At 35.1% G+C, this 18,533-nt stretch overlaps 3 protein-coding genes and 1 non-coding gene across 5 annotated transcripts; 3 read left to right on the top strand and 1 right to left on the bottom strand.

Moving 5' to 3' along the window:
* Positions 1–292: 292 nt before the first annotated feature.
* On the top strand, positions 293–391 carry TRNAY-GUA (transfer RNA tyrosine (anticodon GUA)). Its single transcript has 2 exons — positions 293–329; positions 356–391. It is a non-coding gene; the product is annotated as a tRNA-Tyr (tRNA).
* Positions 392–446: 55 nt separating this feature from the next.
* On the top strand, positions 447–5,608 carry LOC125863143 (actin-related protein 2/3 complex subunit 4). The gene is made up of 8 exons (XM_049543294.1): positions 447–539; positions 1,445–1,510; positions 2,233–2,285; positions 2,722–2,749; positions 3,685–3,759; positions 4,170–4,274; positions 4,807–4,896; positions 5,376–5,608. Exons 1-8 carry the CDS (start codon positions 537–539, stop codon positions 5,463–5,465), a joined length of 510 nt encoding a protein of 169 aa, XP_049399251.1. The 5' UTR covers positions 447–536; the 3' UTR covers positions 5,466–5,608.
* A 2,233-nt stretch (positions 5,609–7,841) lies between these two features.
* On the top strand, positions 7,842–12,935 carry LOC125862648 (RPM1-interacting protein 4-like). Of its 2 annotated transcripts, none has more exons than XM_049542768.1 (4): positions 7,842–8,025; positions 10,921–11,631; positions 12,136–12,327; positions 12,632–12,935. In XM_049542768.1, exons 1-4 carry the CDS (start codon positions 8,020–8,022, stop codon positions 12,662–12,664), a joined length of 942 nt encoding a protein of 313 aa, XP_049398725.1. In that variant the 5' UTR covers positions 7,842–8,019; the 3' UTR covers positions 12,665–12,935. The 2 variants fall into 2 exon arrangements, with proteins under 2 accessions (XP_049398725.1, XP_049398726.1); XM_049542769.1 differs by lacking the exon at positions 7,842–8,025 and adding an exon at positions 8,341–8,387.
* A 1,119-nt stretch (positions 12,936–14,054) lies between these two features.
* On the bottom strand, positions 14,055–18,072 carry LOC125862180 (probable magnesium transporter NIPA2). Its single transcript, XM_049542190.1, has 8 exons — positions 17,907–18,072; positions 16,894–16,950; positions 16,267–16,357; positions 16,019–16,179; positions 15,677–15,804; positions 15,444–15,581; positions 14,850–14,942; positions 14,055–14,410 (listed from the first exon to the last, which is right to left on the bottom strand). Exons 1-8 carry the CDS (start codon positions 18,034–18,036, stop codon positions 14,213–14,215), a joined length of 996 nt encoding a protein of 331 aa, XP_049398147.1. The 5' UTR covers positions 18,037–18,072; the 3' UTR covers positions 14,055–14,212.
* Between the last annotated feature and the right edge of the window lie 461 nt (positions 18,073–18,533).

Below are 18,533 nucleotides of genomic sequence, written 5' to 3'. Positions count from 1 at the left end.
TCAAATGTTTGGTTAAAGACAGAGGAATTCTATCTGACCAACTATAACCTTTGATGGTGCTCATTATAAACTAGACATCCTTGCATGACCAAGAACAATGGAAATATATACCTAATAAATAGACGTGAACTTAAAAACTCTGAATGGAGCATGACTAGTTCCGGGATAACTTGTTCCCCAACTAAACGAGCTCTAAGTCTTAACTTATTCAACATTTAAATTCACAATTTGTTTCACTCCTTTAGTGTATGTATATTTATATAAAAATTGTAATCCATTTTTCACCATCAAACCGACCTTAGCTCAGTTGGTAGAGCGGAGGACTGTAGTCGGGTCAAATAAAACCCACAGGTTAATCCTTAGGTCACTGGTTCGAATCCGGTAGGTCGGATTTTTTTTAATTTTCATTTTTTATTTATTTTTTCGGCGCATTTTAGTAGTCTTTAACTTAACGTGCACCCCAGAATTCAGCTAAAACTTCGATCGGATTAATACTGTATTCCATTCAAAGCGAAAATCAAGAAATACAATCCTTAATGGTAAGTATTTTAAGGTTTTTAGTGATTTGATTATGTTGAGATTTGTTTGAATTGATTCTTGTTTAGATCCAAGATTTTAAATTTTTGTAGTTTCAGAATGTGTTTCTGCATTTTTTGAGCTGAGGGTGTATCGGAAACAATCTCTACACTCCCTTAGACCTCACTTGTGAGATTGCGCGGGGTACGTTGTTGTAGAATATATTAGTGAACTTATATTACTGTTGTGCACTTATTACTATGTATATGGTGAAAGTTTAGAGAGTGGGGGATCTTAAGAATTATGAAATGAATGAGATTTTAGATGGAATGATTTCTGAAAGGGGTTTGGTTGGTTAAAAATGTGATCTTTTTTATGTGTGTGAGTAAGGTTTGCGTATACTTTACCCTCCCTAGACCCCTTTTCGTGGGACTACACGGTGTGTGTGTGTGTTGGGGGGTGGGGGTGTTACATGTTGTAAAATGCTGAGAAGTTGTAGTTTTGATGAATTTGAAGGAAAATTCATTACGATTGTGTCTGAAATGCATAAGAAACAAGCTCGAGGCAGCAATGTGTGGGTTTGGTTGTGTAAAAATGTAATCTTTTTGTGTGTGTAAGGTCTGCATACACTTTACCCTCCCCAGACCCTACTTTGTGGGACTACTTGGGGGCATGTTAGTGTTTTTTCTTATGTGTGTGTGTGTGTTGGGAGGGGGTTACATGCTGAGCAGTTATTGGTTTGATAAATTTCTAGGCAAATCCATTGCAATTGTATCTGAAATTCAAAAGAAACACGCTCGAGGCAGCAATGTATGGGTTTCGTTGTTTATAAATGTTATTTTTTCTGTGTGTGTGTTTGAGTAGCTAGGGTGGAGTGGGGGTACTTACTGCAAAATGCTGAGCAGTTATTGTTTTGATTAATTTCTAGGCAAATCCATTGCGATTGTATCTGACATGCATAAGAAATACGCTCGAGGCAGCAATGTGTCTTCAGGTATGTAGCTTTCTACATGTTAAATATCATTAGAGATTTTTGCAGTTCTGTGAAAGAATACTAAATACTTAGTTGAGTCCTTTTAGTTGTTGTGTTTGACTTGCATTGTCATTGGCCTGAGATATAATGTTTGAGGTTTGTACACCAAGACATGAATGAAGTTTGGTAGTTTGAGACAATTTAAAGCATAATGCTATGATATTTTGGATGATTCGAGGCAAGTTGAGTTCCCATGCATCTAGGACATTCTGTTTACACTTATTAGTTTTAATTCCGGCAGTCATATATGCTTGATTAGAGAGTCCATATGCAGCATGTTATCAGCACTTTCCCTCTCCTCTCCACCCCCCAACAAAAAAAATGTAGTCCGAATTCTGCATCCCATTGTACCATTATTATTATGATTTTCTTCATTGCCTTCTCTGCATATTGTTATGCTTCTTTAATCATATGTTATTCGCTCAGCCAACTAGCTTGGAATTGAGGAGTAGTTGTTACTGTGTGTTATTTCAGCCACCATATGTTTTATTTTTCAGCCAATTAGTTTGTTGCATTTAACATATCTTGATATTTCTGAAAAAATAATTTGCTGTTAGTCATGCGATGAAGTGTTAGCTTTGACGTTTAAGCCCCTTTAATCATTTATTCAGTAAATATGATGTATTGGTTACTCTATACCTGTCTTAATAACTCTTTTTGTCATGGTTGTTGGCTTGTTGCAGAATTTCCCATGCCAAGAAGTAGAGAGGCATAACAAACCAGAAGTTGAATTAAAGTATGACTTCATGCTGCTGTCTCATTTTACTCAAAGTTAATGATGTCGGTTAGCATTACTTAATTTTTCTCTTCTGTAATTCATCAAATGTCTTCACAGCATGTGGATTCCTATTATCCAGAAGAATTTCATGTGTATTCTTTTTACATATAGTATGACTGGATCCTAAAACATAAACTTTGACTTGCATACACATATCACTTCTGCAGCAGAACTTAATATTTTACTAAAATGCTGTTGTTGAGTTCTCAGCTCTTTAGGGAGAAAAACTTGTATTGAATGCCTTCTATGGGCTAGAGGAATCGATGTGCAGCATTGATTCAATGAGAAAAACCTTTCTTACAACACACGTTGACTCATTGCTCCCTTTTATTTGTTATCTGCAAAGTGTGTAGATCAGAATAATAATATTTTTCTCATTTTGTATGTTCTTCAGGACAAGCCCAGAACTTCTTCTTAATCCTGTAAGAACTGTTTTATATTCTTAACTTTGATCTTTATTTTTGAAGATCTCTGTTTGACAGACTTTCATGTTCCCATAGTTTGCTCATCTGCTCGCAGTACAATCATTGCCAATCTAAATTACATGTTACTATGACTCGCTTTATAGATGCATAAGGTTTCTTAAAGTAGTGATTGGGTGTTATTCTGTTCATGATATTTTTGAAGTGTTTAGAGAGTTCTTGCTTTTAGAATAATATAATTTTTCTCTCACGATTAGCTATTTGTCAAAAACCTGCTGACGAGTTGTTAATTTAGCTGCCAACACCTTGTCGATGAGTTGCTTTAATGATGTAACACAGTAACAAGTTGTCCAAATTGGTTGGGGGCGCTAGCTAGTATTAGATTAGGCCAGTTTACTTCACTATGAGTTTCTTGAAAGATGTAACAAGTTGTCCTAGTTGGTTGGTTAGTCTAACTAGTCTTATATTTGGGTCATCTAGCGTCACTGATGCAACTTTAGTCCATGATACTTCCCATCGGAAGAAGTTATGTTTCTTTTTTATCTTGATGGTAAACGTGTTCTCCATAACTAGTTAGGAAGAAATAATCAATAATTTTTGAGGTGCCAAAGAACTTAGTTATCTGTCCTGCTTTAGGTGTATAAGGATGAATTTTTATTTTTGTTTTCTGCTAGCACACCCTCAATGGTTGGTCTGTATGCTTCTTTATAATAAATTACCAGTTTCTGCCATGATAATTTTAGATTTAGTGTAACTTGAAAGTTTCTGATTAATTGTTATTCATTTTCTTCCAACCCTTGATGTACAAGTTCTGAACTATGCCTCTAATGCTCTTATTGGTACTGTCTTTACTAAGAATTCACGTACCAAATATTTCTTCTTAGCTGCATGTCTTATGTCGATCTATTCAATCTTTCCCATGTACCAATTCACAGGTTACGATTTGTAGAAATGAGGCTGAAAAGTGCTTGATTGAAACATCTATTAATTCCCTAAGAATAAGTCTAAAGGTAGGTTTGCTTTGCTATTCACATACGTTGATTCTTATATTCCTATATAAAGAGCAACTCAGCTACAGATGATGGTGCATGTTGTCTAAAAATATGTGCATAATTTTTTCTCATTTCTGCTTTTCTTCTTATAAACTATATTTCTTTAGTTATACATCAGCTTCTCCATGCTAAAGGCCATTGGCTAAGTATTCATTAGTAGTCCAGATCTTTCTTTGTAGTACCATACGCTACAGACTGGTATAGAGATCAAATCGTTAGTGTGTTGTATTTCAAATGAATGGTAAAACAAAACTTGGGATTTGCCTACAAGAAAAATAGAATTTGCAAGGAACTTTAAGATTCTGGATTTTGAAAATCACTCGGAAAGAAAAAGCTTAAGCTCCTCATATGCTATTGTTGCTGTGCAGGTGAAACAGTCAGATGAACTTGAAAATATACTAACAAAGAAGTTCCTTAGATTTTTGTCTATGAGAGCTGAAGCGTTTCAGGTGTTGAGGAGAAAGCCGGTTCAGGTTTGTATTTCTTTCCTCTTATATGTTGGATTAGATTTCCTTTCAACTCCTTGGAACTGATTCCATGCTTTGGCATGCTCTATAATTCTCTGTTCTAAATTATGCAATCATGTTTGACAGAACTTGAATAACCAATTTACTTCCCGCCCTTTTTTGCCTTCCTCTCTCTCACTCTCTCTGCTTTTACTCACCAACAACAACATCTGGGCCTTGGGGAGGGTGAAGTGTACGCAGACCTTACCCCTTCCATTTGTTCATAATCGGATTTGTTGGGCAACCTCCATGTGATTGCCTCCCAGACTTGGTTGAGAACATAAAAAAGTGTTTAGTTCTTACGTGTTTTTATGTATTAGTCCTAGATGTAGAGTAGCAATGTTTGAGGAATAATCACCTTTCGAGTATACTCAAGTTTTTCCATATGTGTGTGTTAGATATAAGTTGAGAATATTTTCTTTATCAAGGAAGATGAGTAACTAGTTTGTTTCTTGACCTACTTTTAATCATCTAAATTTTGCTGGGCGTTATTTTTCAGGGCTACGACATTAGTTTTCTCATTACAAATTATCATTGTGAAGACATGCAGAAGCAGAAGCTTATTGATTTCATAGTGCAATTCATGGAGGTACAGTTATTAACCCCCACTCCCACCCCCTTAGGCCCAAGGATGAAGCAGTGAAACCTCTGCATCAATCACTTGCGAACTTTTTGAAATATTTTGAGTCTGTGGATTCCGTGAACAATTTGAGGATTACCTGAACAGAAGTTAAATGAAATTGGACCAAACCTTTTCTTCTAGACAAAAAAGATTGGTGAAGTTAGTAAAAATGATTTGCCAAAGGGTATTTGCCTCTATTATCAGATGCAAGGGGGTGTCTATGTCCTATAGTTCACGAGTTCGAGCCATGGAATCAGTCACTAACGTTTGCCTTAGGGTAGACTGCCTACATAAAAGGGAGGAAACAATCTAGCATAAAAGATACTCTCCTCGAAAAAAACATGTATAGTTCCCTGTGGAAATGAGGACAGGATTTTCCGCCTTATTATTTTTAAAGAGAAGCTATATAAAACTGTGAACCATCTGCTTCTTTTGTGAAATTGCAGGATATTGATAAGGAGATCAGTGAACTGAAACTATCAGTGAATACGCGAGGGAGGCTTGTCGCTACTGAGTTTCTAAAGCAATTCATCTGATCTTTCGTTTTCGTTGTTTATTCTCTGTTCTATTCTTGTGACAACTAGAACATATATTCATTTTTTTGTTATCTGCTTGTAGCTACATATTGCAGAAATTCTCTATTGTATTGCATCAATGAGATCTCTCTTTTTCTTCACTATTTGAGGAGCTGGCTATGGTAGAGTGAATTCTCAGTTTATTAGACTTTGAATGAGCTATATTATATATTGTAGTCATAACTTTGAGTTGATATATGAATTTAGGTCATAAACACGCTTAAAGTATCTTCGTTTTTTGAGTTTCATACCTGAACTATGAGGTGCGTGAGTTTCCTACCTGTCCTATCACCGAATCCTTATCAAAACACATATAAACTATCAATTATCCACTTTTACTATCTGAAATATTACCATTATTTAGGTAGGAAAAGTGACCAATTGATAGTTGAGGTATATTTCGATAAACATTTATTGATACACAGATAGAAAACTCACACCTCATAGTTAAAGTATAAAAACTCAAAAAACAATGATACTATTTAGGTGCGATTTTGACACCAAAGTTACCAAGACTTTGGTATGCGGTGATTTCAATACTAGGTACGCTCCCAAGGCGAGTTCTTTTCATTTGTGTAAATCTCGATAGACAAAGTTATTCAATATCTATGGAAGGTGACAAGTCACAATAATTAAGAAAAACATTAGGTTCTGACAGAAAAGGCAAAGATAACTACTGATTACTGTCATAATTAGTAGTATTTAATGATTGTATAAAATAATAGATGGATTGATCCTACCCTTCTGACATTATAATCCTATTCTTATGCTTCTAGATTTTCTTTTATTCCTAGTATTTTTTTTTTGTTGGTATGATAAAAAAATATATATTATTCTTAAAACGATATTAACCCATAATTTATTAGTGGCTGCAACATGTTGTTTTTTTTTAAAAATAAATAAATTAAATAACAGGTTAGGCATGTTGGTTACATATTACAATGCCGACAAATTCACAACCTACTATTGACCGGCTACTGCATGTGCTTCACAAAAAGGTATCCTTTTTAATAAAAATAAGAAAATTCCTTCCGTCTCATATTAGTCGTTCATTTTATTTTAAATAATTATGTAATTTATAACAGTAAGATATAGTTAACAATTCTTTCTATTCAAGTTTCAAAAAGGTTTCTTAAAAAGTAAATTGATGGTGTTATTCTTCTATTACTATATAATTTCTTGAAGAATGTGTTGTAAAGAAAATAAAATGAGACAGAGAGAATAGCTAGTATGAGTTAACATGTTAATCAATATAGTATAAGTAAGAATATGGTGAAATATATGTCTTAAGTTTAGTCCACACATAGAAAACGAAGTTATAATATTGAACTATTTAAAAGAATGATATAATATGATATGATATCGGAGTTTTTGGCTAAAATCATTTCTTAACTATGACTCAAATCTAATGTACATTTTTATATTATCTAAGTGAGCAAAAAACATCCTTATACTATCCAAAAATTAACAAGAATCATCCTTCACTTTATTTTTTGTTAAGAAACTGATTGAATTAATAAAAAAATACTTTTTGAATTTGGTCATGTCTTAGCCCCGACGAGAAGATCAAAGTTTCCTAAAAAGAATAAGGATATGAATAGAAAATGAATCTTTCATTCTCAGAATTTAAATTTTTGTGTTGTTAGTTTATATGTTTTTTGCATCATCAAGTAGATTGACTTGCAACAATATGTAACTTTTGAAATATTTATACAGTAAGTTCTGATGGTTAGAAAGATTATGTAAAAAATTCATTTTAAAAATATTACATCCAACTATTTAAAGATTTTTTTTAATAAAATATTTAGTACGTATGTACGTTATATATAATGCAATTCACGTTTTACACAATGTATAGAAATGCTGGAAATTTAGTGAAATTACATGGGCGTTTAGTTATGAAAATGAAAAAATAATTACTTTATTTGGAATTTTGAAGTTGGGTTGTATTTGGCCATACTTTTTACAAAGAATATTTAGAATTTGAATATATTTTGTATGAATATGATTTAAATCCTCAATTCTAAAAATTAGAAAAATCACCGACTTAACTAGCTTAACCATGTGTACATATATTCCTTCAACTTGACACTTTCTTTTGGTGGCGTGAGTTCTTAAAAAATTAAATAGAAGAATGAATCTTGCAACTTTTTGGATAATGATGTTTTTTGTTCACTTATATAACACAAGAATGTACTTTAGGTTTAAGTTATACTTTAGGGATAATTTTAACCAAAAACTCTATGATATCGAATGTATTTTATCTCGAGATTGTTATTCTTGATGCTTGTAATGGTGAAGAGTATGTTGGATATGAAACGTCAATGGTGGCGCAAGTCATCCGGTCATCCTACCCCAATTTTCTCTCTCCTCTCTCTCTCTCTCTCTTTCTGTGAGTTGGCTCCACACTCTGCACAACAAGGAGGAGGAAAAAAGATATCTTGGAAAGCTCCCTTTTTCTCATTTCAGCTGAATTTTCTCTCTAAGCTGCTGTTAACTTGCAGACCCTTTTGAAATGGCAGTGAGTTCTTGATCTAGTTTTATCTTGTGTTTTGGTAAAATTTTGAGCTGAAATTGGTTCTGTATTATGTATTCTGTGGAATGTTGGTTATGCTTAAATGGGGTTTTTTGTAAAGTTTGTGGGAGTTGAAGGGTAATCTTGATTTAGTAGCTGTTGATTGATTGAGCTTATTCATGGTGAAAATGAGCTTGATTTGATTCATGGTATTGAAATTAACTTGATTTTGTCAAATGGGGTGGTGGGGGTGGGTGTAGTTGAATGGTTATGTGCATTTTGAGGAATTTTAGAGAAATCCAACTAAATAATAGCAGAGTTTTTTTTCTCTAAGCTTCTATTAACTTGCAGACCCTTTTGAAATGGCAGTGAGTTGTTGATCTAATTATCTTTGTAAATTTTTGAGCTGAAATTAGTTTTTCTGTTCTGTGGAATGTTGGTTATGATTGAATGGATTCTTTGTAAAGTTTGTTGAGGTTTTGGGAGTTAAAAGAATAATCTTGATTTAATAGCTGTTGATTGATTGAGCTTATTCATGGTGGAACTGAACTTGATTTGATTCATGGTGTTGAAATTAACTTGATTTTGTCAAATGGGGTGGTGGGGTGAGGGTGAAATTGAATGGTTATGTGCATTTTGTGGAATTCTAGTAAAATCCAACTAAATAATAGCATGGTCTGAGGTTCTTTCCCTCATTTTACATCTCAGCTGAATTTTCTCTAAGCTGATGTTAACTGCAGACCCTTATGAAATGGCAGTGAGTTCTTGATTCTATAGCTTAATGACTTTAGTTGATTGATTGTGCTTGTTCATGTTGAAACTGAACTTGATTTGATTCGATTCATGGTGTTGAAATTAACTTGATCTTGTTATGGGTGTGTACGGGTAAGTGCTTATCTGTATTTTGCTTAATTCTAGTGAAATTCCAAGGGTATAGTAGTTTTAAAAATTGGGTTTAGCTGAAACTTAAAGCTAAACTATACGTATTTCCAGCTGCAATTAGGGAACTGTCAGTGTTGGTCTGTGGTTAATGTTTGTTAGATAATTGAAAGCGCAAAATCACTGGATCTTTCCTAAAGAAAAGTGACTATAGAAGGGCATTTCAGTTTTTGGATTTTGTGGAATAGTACTTCTGAAACTAGATAGTTGAGCACTTGAGCTAGAAGTTGGGACTAGAAAAGATCTGTTAATCATTTAGAAGCGAATATACATGGATGGAGGAAATGACCAAAAACAACAACAACAACAACATACCTGGTGTAATCCCACAAGGGGGGTGGGTGTCTGGGGAAGGTGGTGTGTACGCAGCCGTACCCCTACCTTGTGAAGGTAGAGAGGCATGGAGGAAAAGACCAAATCTAATAATAATGGATAGAGGAATGATAAAGACTGCAAAGATGTCATTAGATTTTTCACTGTGCTTCAATTATTTGAAATTGGTAAGTTGTAGAATTAAGTGCAATTTATGTGCTTTCTTCAAGTCTGTGAAGTACTGGTATCTTTTAAGAAGATTTTCACTTGGTGATATGGTGATACCACTAAGCTATTGTTATATATAGTGGAATGGATTAGAGTGTAGTAGGTATCTTAGACACACAATGGGATGACGCTTATCTGCTGAGTTGATTTCTGTCAGCTGGACGCTAGGTTGACACCAGAAACCTTGGCCTTCCTTATTTTACTGAAGTTCTCTGGCAAATGGAAATAGAGTGCACAATAAAGCACACATTTATTTGTTATGTGAGTACTGACTTAACTCAAGATCTTATCCAGATTATGTTGGATGCTTGATAGTAAAAGTGATACTAAAAGTTGAGAGGCAATAGGGTCTTAAAATTAGTCTTTCATATCATTGAATCCAAACATCATTTCCCAGTCCGTTTTATTTGATTGCTTCTGTTTTGTCTGTCCAATTAACCATTCAACTTTACGTTACTACCATACAGTGTCGTACATGCCTTCTCTTCCTCTACAGAGCCAGACCCATTCCTATTGTTATGTTACCAAATGTTGGACCCCTATGTTCTGTTATTTATGCTCAAGAGGTCAAGTTTTGGATGTGCAAGATTGTTGGAGAGTCCCATATTGGTTGAAAATATGTACTGTTTTCTCCTACAAGATCTTAGACAGTCCTCACTGTATGAGCTAATTTTTGGGGTTGATTTAGGCCCGAGATCCATTTTCTTAACAATTATCTGTTTTTCTCTAAGAGTGATGTTTACAATTGATTTCCTACTTCTCTGTGTTCAGTCTTTCATAGGAATGAGTTCAGCTCAATGCTTACAGCATCCTTGAGTCAAGTGATGAATCTTCAACCTGACACATCGAGCCAAAAACTATGTTAAGTTATTAATATACGGTGCTCTGTAGGGCCTGTTGTTTAATATTGGCTGGAGATGGCCACTAATGGTTGATATACCTATGCTTTCTTATTCAGTAGGCAAACGATGTTAAATATATAATAAATAAATATGTCTCATTACTAATGGATGATGCAATAGATAGTCTAATAAGCACTTCATTGTCCAAGATAGCAAGTGTTCCACTTGGCATATATATGATGTATGACATCTTTGTTGTAGTGAGTTTGTCGAAGGTGATAGTTTTGGTTTATTTTCAATATTGGAGGTTTCCTTAGGGAGCTTATTATAAACAAAAAAAATAGAAAATTGGTCCATGTGAATTCCAAAATAAGACCAGATCAGGTCCACACATAATGGAATGCATAGAAGCCAAGTTTTCCCTAGATAGTCTTAAGCTTATTTTACCAGGTCGTAGAAATTTGTTTTGCGTTACACTTTCTTAGGTTTTCATTCCTTTTACTTGTATATCTAATTGAATGGAGCGTGGGCACTGTCTAAGCTATGTTTGCGACATGAATGTGGCTGCATATTCTTGCAGAAGCTCTCACAAGTACCAAAATTTGGTGAGTGGGAGAGGGATGAAGATGTTCAATATACTTCCTATTTTGAGAATGCTGCTAAGGGTAAGAAAGGAAGCAAAATGAATCCAAATGATCCTCAATATCTTGAGGCAAAAGTGAAAGGTGAAAATGGAACAGATAGTGTACGACAGAAGCCGGAACGTATTGCCAGCAGAGATGATGTAGAATTGCGGAAATCAACTGGCTCCCCAATGCATCCAGACACCATGGGGCACAAAGTTCCAACTTACCCATCTCCACAACGATATGGTGAGAAATATGGAGGCAACAAGTCAGAATCAGAAACAATAAAGGGCCCTGATATCCTAACACCAAGGCATGAACGTCGGCCTAGCCGAGAAGAGGGTTACCTGAGGAAACCTACTGATTCCCCATTGCGCAATGAGAACATGGGGAGAAGAACTCCTATGGAATCACCTCATCATCGCTATGGTGGCTTAAGTGGTGGTGCTACACCTAAAAGGGCCTCTCAGCAAAGTGTGGGACCTGATCGCAGCATTGAGCATTCCCCGCTGCATCCACATTCCCATGGAAGGCCTGGAGGCAAAGGTGGTGTTGTCTCCTCTCCCTCATGGGAAAGAAAGGCTTCATCTGAAGGTACTCATGGTCTGGCTCCCTCTACACCTGGAAGATCCCGTTTGAGATCAGCTGCAAAAGGTGATGACACGGTAGGTCTTTTTGTCATTTTCTTTCCATTGACTTTCAGAACTAGTATGATTAACACTTGTGCAGCAGTATTTGTAGGACCCTTACCGAACTTGCAAGAATGTAAAGAAAAAGATGAAGTCACTTCCTTTTCTCTTTCCTAAATTAGTAAGAGAGAACTTGTAGTGAGAACAAATAAAAAGTTTTCCATTCCAAACCTTCTCAAGGGAGATTATTTTCGAACCTTCATGACTGAGAATTTTATACTACTTTCCTATTTTACTGTTCCGCTGACTGTAGCAAAGAATGTGTAAACTTACTTCAAAATAAAAGGAAAGTAAACAGAAAGAAGAAAAAAAGGTAAGTAATCACGGTGAGAAAAGGGTTGCTACTGGGACATATTAATTAGACTATCGTACTAGCCAACATTATCATCTTCTTTGATTTTCAATTTATATGGCAACAACAAATAGTCCCAGACTGCTTTCTTTAACTATAAGTAGAGCATAATAGAAGTGCATTTTCAGCCTGATGACAGCCCTGCTGTTCCTAAATTTGGTGACTGGGATGAGAATGATCCTGCGTCAGCAGAAGGTTACACACAAATATTTAACAAAGTGCGAGAGGAGAAGCAGACTGGTTCAGCAAAAGTGCCTTCCACATCAACTGATACATCTTACTCCAACAGTCAAAAGCGATATGGAAATGACAGTGGAAAGGTAAATAACTCATTTGGTTTTACGATATACTAACCCCCTCTCCAGGGGCCAGCAGCAGCTTCTCCCATTTTCCTTTAGTGACTCTAACCCCCCAACCTCATTGTATGCAACTCATTTGTCTCAGACCAAGCTTCTGGTCGCTCTTTTCTTTCTAATAAAAAAGGGCAGTCCGGTGCACAAAGCATCCCATCTGATGTAGGCAGCAGTATAATTGTTTCTGAACTCATACTAATCGTTCTAGCAAAGTATTACTCATGTGTTCATAGACCGTTTTCTAACGTCTCCTTGTTGCTATTCTTCGCAGGGATGTTTGTGCTTTCCGTGGGGTCGGAGTTGACAATGCTGAGGATGAGATTAACAAAAAATGCAAATGGGCATGTACCCTATTTTAAAACATGGAACATTGGTTATGTATAGATTTAGGTTTCTTTAGTATATATGTTGTTCTTGTGTGCTTTAGACTTGAATATTTTAATTTACAAACCAGAAAAAAGATTGAGAAAAGGGAAAGAAAAAACAAAGAGAAAATAACATTCTTCTTGTTCTGCCATCCATTAGTTTTTGGCTTTCTTCTTCATGGAGACTTATCTAAGTTATCTTTATATTTTTTCCATTGTTTATTTTTATCCGGGGCTCCCATCTTTTTGCTCTCTTGATGACTCGAACTGACAACCTTAGGATTGGAGGTGGAGGGTGCTTATCATCTGAGCAACCTCCTCTCGTCCTTTATATTTTGCAGTATTTCTATCTGATGAGTATATTTGTGAATGCAGTTTCATTTACTTCCATATTAGTAAGTGTAAGCTTCACAAGCATATCTTCATTAAATGGAATTGTGGTGGAAATATTAACTAGAGTTTAAGTTCAAATTATTTACACAATTAGATTACTTTAAAGGTTGTTAATTGTTATCAGTAATCCTTTATAACAACTATATTGATTAGTTTTACTTGGTAAGAAATGATGGATTTACCTACAATAACATGTTAAATATAGAGAAACCAAAAAATTACACTTTCTAAATCCTAGGAGATATATCTAGGCATCATAACAAAAACAACTCGAGCTATTGTGTTAACTAATAAAAGTTATTTTTTCGCTCAACCATCTGGTGTTTGAAGCCCATTAATTCAACTAATAAGAATTTGTGCTATATAAGCCAATTAACAAGAGAAAGGGATAATGCGCTTCCTATTAAAATGTTCTTTGAAGCCCATTAATTCGACTAGTAAGGGTTTGCGCTATATAAGCCAATTAACAAGAGAGAGGGATAATGCGCTTCCTATTAAAATGTTCTCTATTCTCAACACTCGAACCTAAGATGTGTCAAGGGCGGATGGAATGTGTTAGCTAATTTTTCGTTCAACCATCTGATATCTGAAGCCCATTAACCCAACTAGTAAGGATTTGTGTTATATGACGAGAGAGGGGGATACAACACTTCCTACTGAAAGGTTCTCTATTCTCAACACTCGAACCTAAGACGTGTTAACAGTGGATGGATTAGTTCCCTAACATACAATAGTATATGTTTAACAACTACTGGACTGATTAACTAATAATATTTCAATACATATTGTACTCATGTCCTATATACACACAATGAAATTATTTACCAAGAACATTTTTCACATCCATTTCTCTTCTCACACCATCAGTATACATCATTCAAAAGAAGCATTTCAAATCATGATCCAAACTTGAAATGATTTACTCAAAGACAACATAACACAAAGGAGGAAGCATCTCAATAAACTGTCAAAAATCTTTGCCCTTTTTTGGCCACAGCTTCACATAGAATTCTATTGTTTTTCTCCAAACAAGAAATGCTTCTATCCTCCATAATACAAAGTACAGATAACACACAACCCTTGTGAAGTTTTCTTCAAACCTCAATAATTTCTTTGGAGTTTTCGTTCGTCGCCTTACTTTCTATGTCCTTGTTTTTTGGAAGGAGAATAGCATTTGTTGATTGACTATTCCCCATGTCCTTGGTTTTGTGTAGGAGAAAAGTACCAGAGAGGATAGTTACAAAGCCACATAGTTCTGTTATTATCTGTGTTGCAGTCTGATGATCCCAGTCCTGCATTCCCACAAAAAAAATAGCTGTCAAGTTTGGAACTTTTCTGCTATCTTACTCAGACTCTCCGAAAATGTTGTTCCACCCGTGTCAGATCCTTCAAAAATGTACTACTTTTGGAGGATCCAACAACGTAAGAGTCTGAGAAACATAGCTTTTTCCAGATGAAATAAACACAACCAAGATTACAGTAAGACATGATTGTAGTAAGAAATGATTATGACTATCTATGCAACTATAACAAAGGAGATGGCGTCCAATATTACAGAAAGTGGATAAACAAACGATTCAAGTTCAAACGCGATTGAAGATTTTTGCTTCCAGTATTACAGAAACTCGACATGATTATAGTAACAAATGATTCATGACGCGCATCTGTAAGAAGTGAGAGTTGATAAAACTAAAGAATGCTGAAAAGAGAATCAAGAAGTTGTTGAATCACCTTAAACATTATCATGCTGGCAAGTATGGTCAGTGTTGTAAACATGACATAGTATACTGGAGAAACCACTGCAGTATTAAATGTGTCGAGTGCCTACAAAACACAATAGTTGAGTAGTAGTTAATATTACGAAGATAACTTCCCCGACTCTTCAAAAATATCATCTGGTGCGTGTCAGATGACAGATCCGACATGGATGTGACAACATCTTTGGAGAGCCGAGCAACATAGCTTGAAACTACAAACTATTAACTCTGTTTCCCTATGAATTGGTAGCTCACATCAATCATCTAAGTGGTAAAACTAAACAATTTCGTATGTATCTCAGATGGAACGTAAATTGGACTGGACAATTTGCTGTTTGTCGATACAAACTTCTAAATTCGCGCTTAAACTCCACTAGACTTTTTGGTATGTAATTTCTCATTTTTATACAAGGTGCGAGAATACATTAAGCAATGCTAACCTATGTTGCTCGGACTCTCCAAAAATAAGGATCAGACACTCACCCGTCAATACTTTTGAAGAGTTCGAGCAACATAGATGCTAACAGAAAGTTCATCAAAAGGCTCTCTAAGAGAATTAAGCAAATACCTTGTTCAAATAGTTCAGCTGCAAAAGGCAAAAGATGATAACAAACACAGTAAATAACCATGTCTGGTAATATTTGAACTGATTCTTTCCTTCAAATGTTAGCTTTAGAGCGATTCCGACTGCTTTCACTCCCATGACCTGAGTAATCACAAGAGAAAACACGAGCGATAAGCATATGAAAGAACCATGAACAACTGCAGGTGCAAATACATAAAAAGGGAGAACATACTGACCGTGAGAGACCCCGTGAGAGAACAGATTCCGATGTAAATGACCATATACCTCTGCCCGTATTTAGGCACAAACCGGAAAATAAGGACAAGCACAGCCACCACGACTACACATGTGTATATAATGAATCCTGTTCTTTTCAAAAACACATGTGTTAAGCAATGTTCCAAACTTAAAGGATTTCACAACATAGGGAAACACCAACGCTTGTAAAGGCAACATTTACCACCCTTACTTCTCTACCACAACAACAAATGTGTTACTATCCTAAGCAAGTTGGGGTCGGTAATATGAACTTTCACTGAAAATGAAAGAATGTAACTGAGATTGCGTTTTGGAAATACCTGCTTCTGATGCTAGGTGCCAAACGTCCATGACGGATTCAATTTTCCTTTCCAGAGGAGCATGTAAGACAATACTACTAGAGCCAACCAAGCAGAGGACACAACCAACAATCCCAAATATATGCAGTCTCTCCTTCAAAATAAAATGGGCTAACACTGCGCTGCAAAGGAAAATTATATGAGTTTTGAAACTAAAACAAGCTTTTCCGAGTCATATTTTACCCTAATAATGCTACACGATTGCATACCTCACAATTATACTTAAAGCCCCAAGAGGAGTCACAAGAATTGCCGGGGCATATGCATAAGCAGCAAAGTTAGCTCCCTCTCCAACGATCACTGCAAGCATACATTAGTTTAGGATTACATAAAACTGTAAAAGTAAAGAACTAGAGACACAGAGAGATCAGAAGCAAGACTCGGCAATGAGAAGGCAGAACCAATGTTCTACACTAAACTAGGCGTTACCTGGGAACTTGAAATGGCTTAGGCTTACTCATAGGGTTAACACGACCTATGGATGGGGAAAGCAAGCCAGCTAACTATGCATCGGAAAGCAGGCTGTGGCCAATAGGCTAACCATGAATTACCTTAATACGGATAACTAAACATGTCGTTGTTATAACAGAGTTAAAAGTATTCGTTAATCTATCAAATGACAAGCATAATAAGAATTCTAGCACCTCCATCGATCTATGTTCAAGAATATGCATATTTTCCAGGAGCATCATAAAGAACAATCGTAGCTAAACAAGATACCAACGTCTTTTACATACGCTGTGCTTGATCATTGTTACAGGTAGAGATGTCTGCGTAAAGTGAAAAAAGAAACACATAACAATAACATACATTTAAGTTTGAGTTACGACTCTTACTAGTTAACATCCCCGCCCACCACATTGGTTCCAGCAGATATGAGTGTCCTCCTGAACCTGTTCAAAAATGAAACACACGTATAAATCTTAATAACAGAACTCGTTTATCCTAGCATCGATTAGAAACAATAGAAAAACATAACAAGCAAGATGTTGAATCCTATACAACCATATCGACATATGTTCAAACTCCCTACGAAAACAGAAACTAAGTCATTTCTTCCCAATTCAGACATTTGTATACCACAAAGACTTTAGAGCTCTTCAAGTCGAATATATATATATATATATACTATATGCTGAATCCCCTTCACCATATACAAGGGGTGTCATATGACACCACTTCGCCATTAATTCACACACACAGAGACACGCCTCTAATAGACCGAAATCGCTTGAAACAATACAAAGTAAACATCATTAAAAACCTTAGAACTTCTATGTACGGGCCCACAACTAAACCTACATACAAGCTACGAGTTGTGATTATAAGCCGATACTGCTTGCACAAAATGTTACATTACACAACTATCTAAACTTGATACACATAGACTATACGATCCGATATCAACATAAGCAAAATAAAGTCAACATTTATACAAGGGGTATCATATAACACTACTTCACCTTATACAACGCGTGTCATATGACACCACTTCGCCATTAATTCACACACGCGCACACATCTAATAGCTCGAAATTGAAATTGCTTAAAATAATGCAAAATAAACATCATTTAAACCTTAGAACTTCTACACACGGGCCCACAACTAAACCTACATACAACTTGAGTTGTGACAATAAATCGACACTGCTTGCATAAAATGTTACATACACAACTATCTGAACTTGATACACATAGACTACCCATAACCCGACCCAAATCAACAAAAACAAAAATAAACTCAACATTTACACATCAAACTATACCCAAAAAAAAATAAAAAATGCAAAGGGTTTACTTAAAAAAAGTTAATTTAAGCAAATAATTAAGCAAGAGAATTTTTTTTTACCTGCCCTGGTTCCTCCAGTTGCACTTGCCTTTTTTAGGCCTTTTTTCTTAATAATAAAACTTGCTCCAATAAAAATACTTGATGATATAGCTAATATAACTCCATGAACATTATCAGATATTCCTCTCATTTTTTTTTTCAAAAAAAAAAATGAAGAGGATAACAAATTCAACCCTGCAAACACAAAAAAAAAAATTGTTACAACAAATTAAAAATCATATCTTTACCCCAAAACAAGATTAAAAAAAAAAATCAAACCTTTTTTGAATTTGATAAAATGGCTAAAGATATATATATATCATCGCCCTTTATCCCCAAAAAAAAAAAATTGTGAATTTTTTTTTTGATAAAGGGTCGATGAAATTAATAAAAAATTATGAGAAAAAATTGTTTTGATTTTTTTCAATGTTTTTTCAAAATTTCTTCAGCTAACTTCTATATAGAGCATATTTTTTTTTTTATAATCTGCAGAAAAAGAAAAACTTTTTTTTTTGTTTCTGCAATTTTTTTTTTGTTTCTCTTTTTTGTGTTTTTGTTGAATTTGCATAATTTAATTCATGTTACGAGAAGTCCGTTACACTTACAATTGAGGAATAAATGGATACACACAAAAACCACTTAATTTAT

This window comes from Solanum stenotomum, chromosome 4 (assembly GCF_019186545.1).
Source record: "Solanum stenotomum isolate F172 chromosome 4, ASM1918654v1, whole genome shotgun sequence".
In the NCBI taxonomy this organism is placed as follows: Eukaryota; Viridiplantae; Streptophyta; class Magnoliopsida; order Solanales; family Solanaceae; genus Solanum; species Solanum stenotomum.
Note: the sequence above shows the minus strand (reverse complement) of the source record. Positions and strands in the feature narration are given on the sequence as shown.

What these genes read in the sequence shown, in the direction of transcription:
- LOC125862648 (XM_049542768.1), top strand. An exon ending in CTGCAAAAGGTGATGACACG is followed by an intron (nt 11,632 to 12,135) that starts GTAGGTCTTTTT and finishes GTGCATTTTCAG; the next exon opens with CCTGATGACAGCCCTGCTGT. An exon ending in ATGGAAATGACAGTGGAAAG is followed by an intron (nt 12,328 to 12,631) that starts GTAAATAACTCA and finishes TATTCTTCGCAG; the next exon opens with GGATGTTTGTGCTTTCCGTG.
- LOC125863143 (XM_049543294.1), top strand. An exon ending in AGGCAGCAATGTGTCTTCAG is followed by an intron (nt 1,511 to 2,232) that starts GTATGTAGCTTT and finishes GGCTTGTTGCAG; the next exon opens with AATTTCCCATGCCAAGAAGT. An exon ending in TGAGGAGAAAGCCGGTTCAG is followed by an intron (nt 4,275 to 4,806) that starts GTTTGTATTTCT and finishes GTTATTTTTCAG; the next exon opens with GGCTACGACATTAGTTTTCT.
- LOC125862180 (XM_049542190.1), bottom strand. Translation starts at nt 18,036, where the DNA reads ATGAGAGGAATATCTGATAATGTTCATGGAGTTATATTAGCTATATCA. An exon ending in GCACCTAGCATCAGAAGCAG is followed by an intron (nt 15,805 to 16,018) that starts GTATTTCCAAAA and finishes TGAAAAGAACAG; the next exon opens with GATTCATTATATACACATGT. An exon ending in CCAGCATGATAATGTTTAAG is followed by an intron (nt 14,411 to 14,849) that starts GTGATTCAACAA and finishes GTGGGAATGCAG; the next exon opens with GACTGGGATCATCAGACTGC.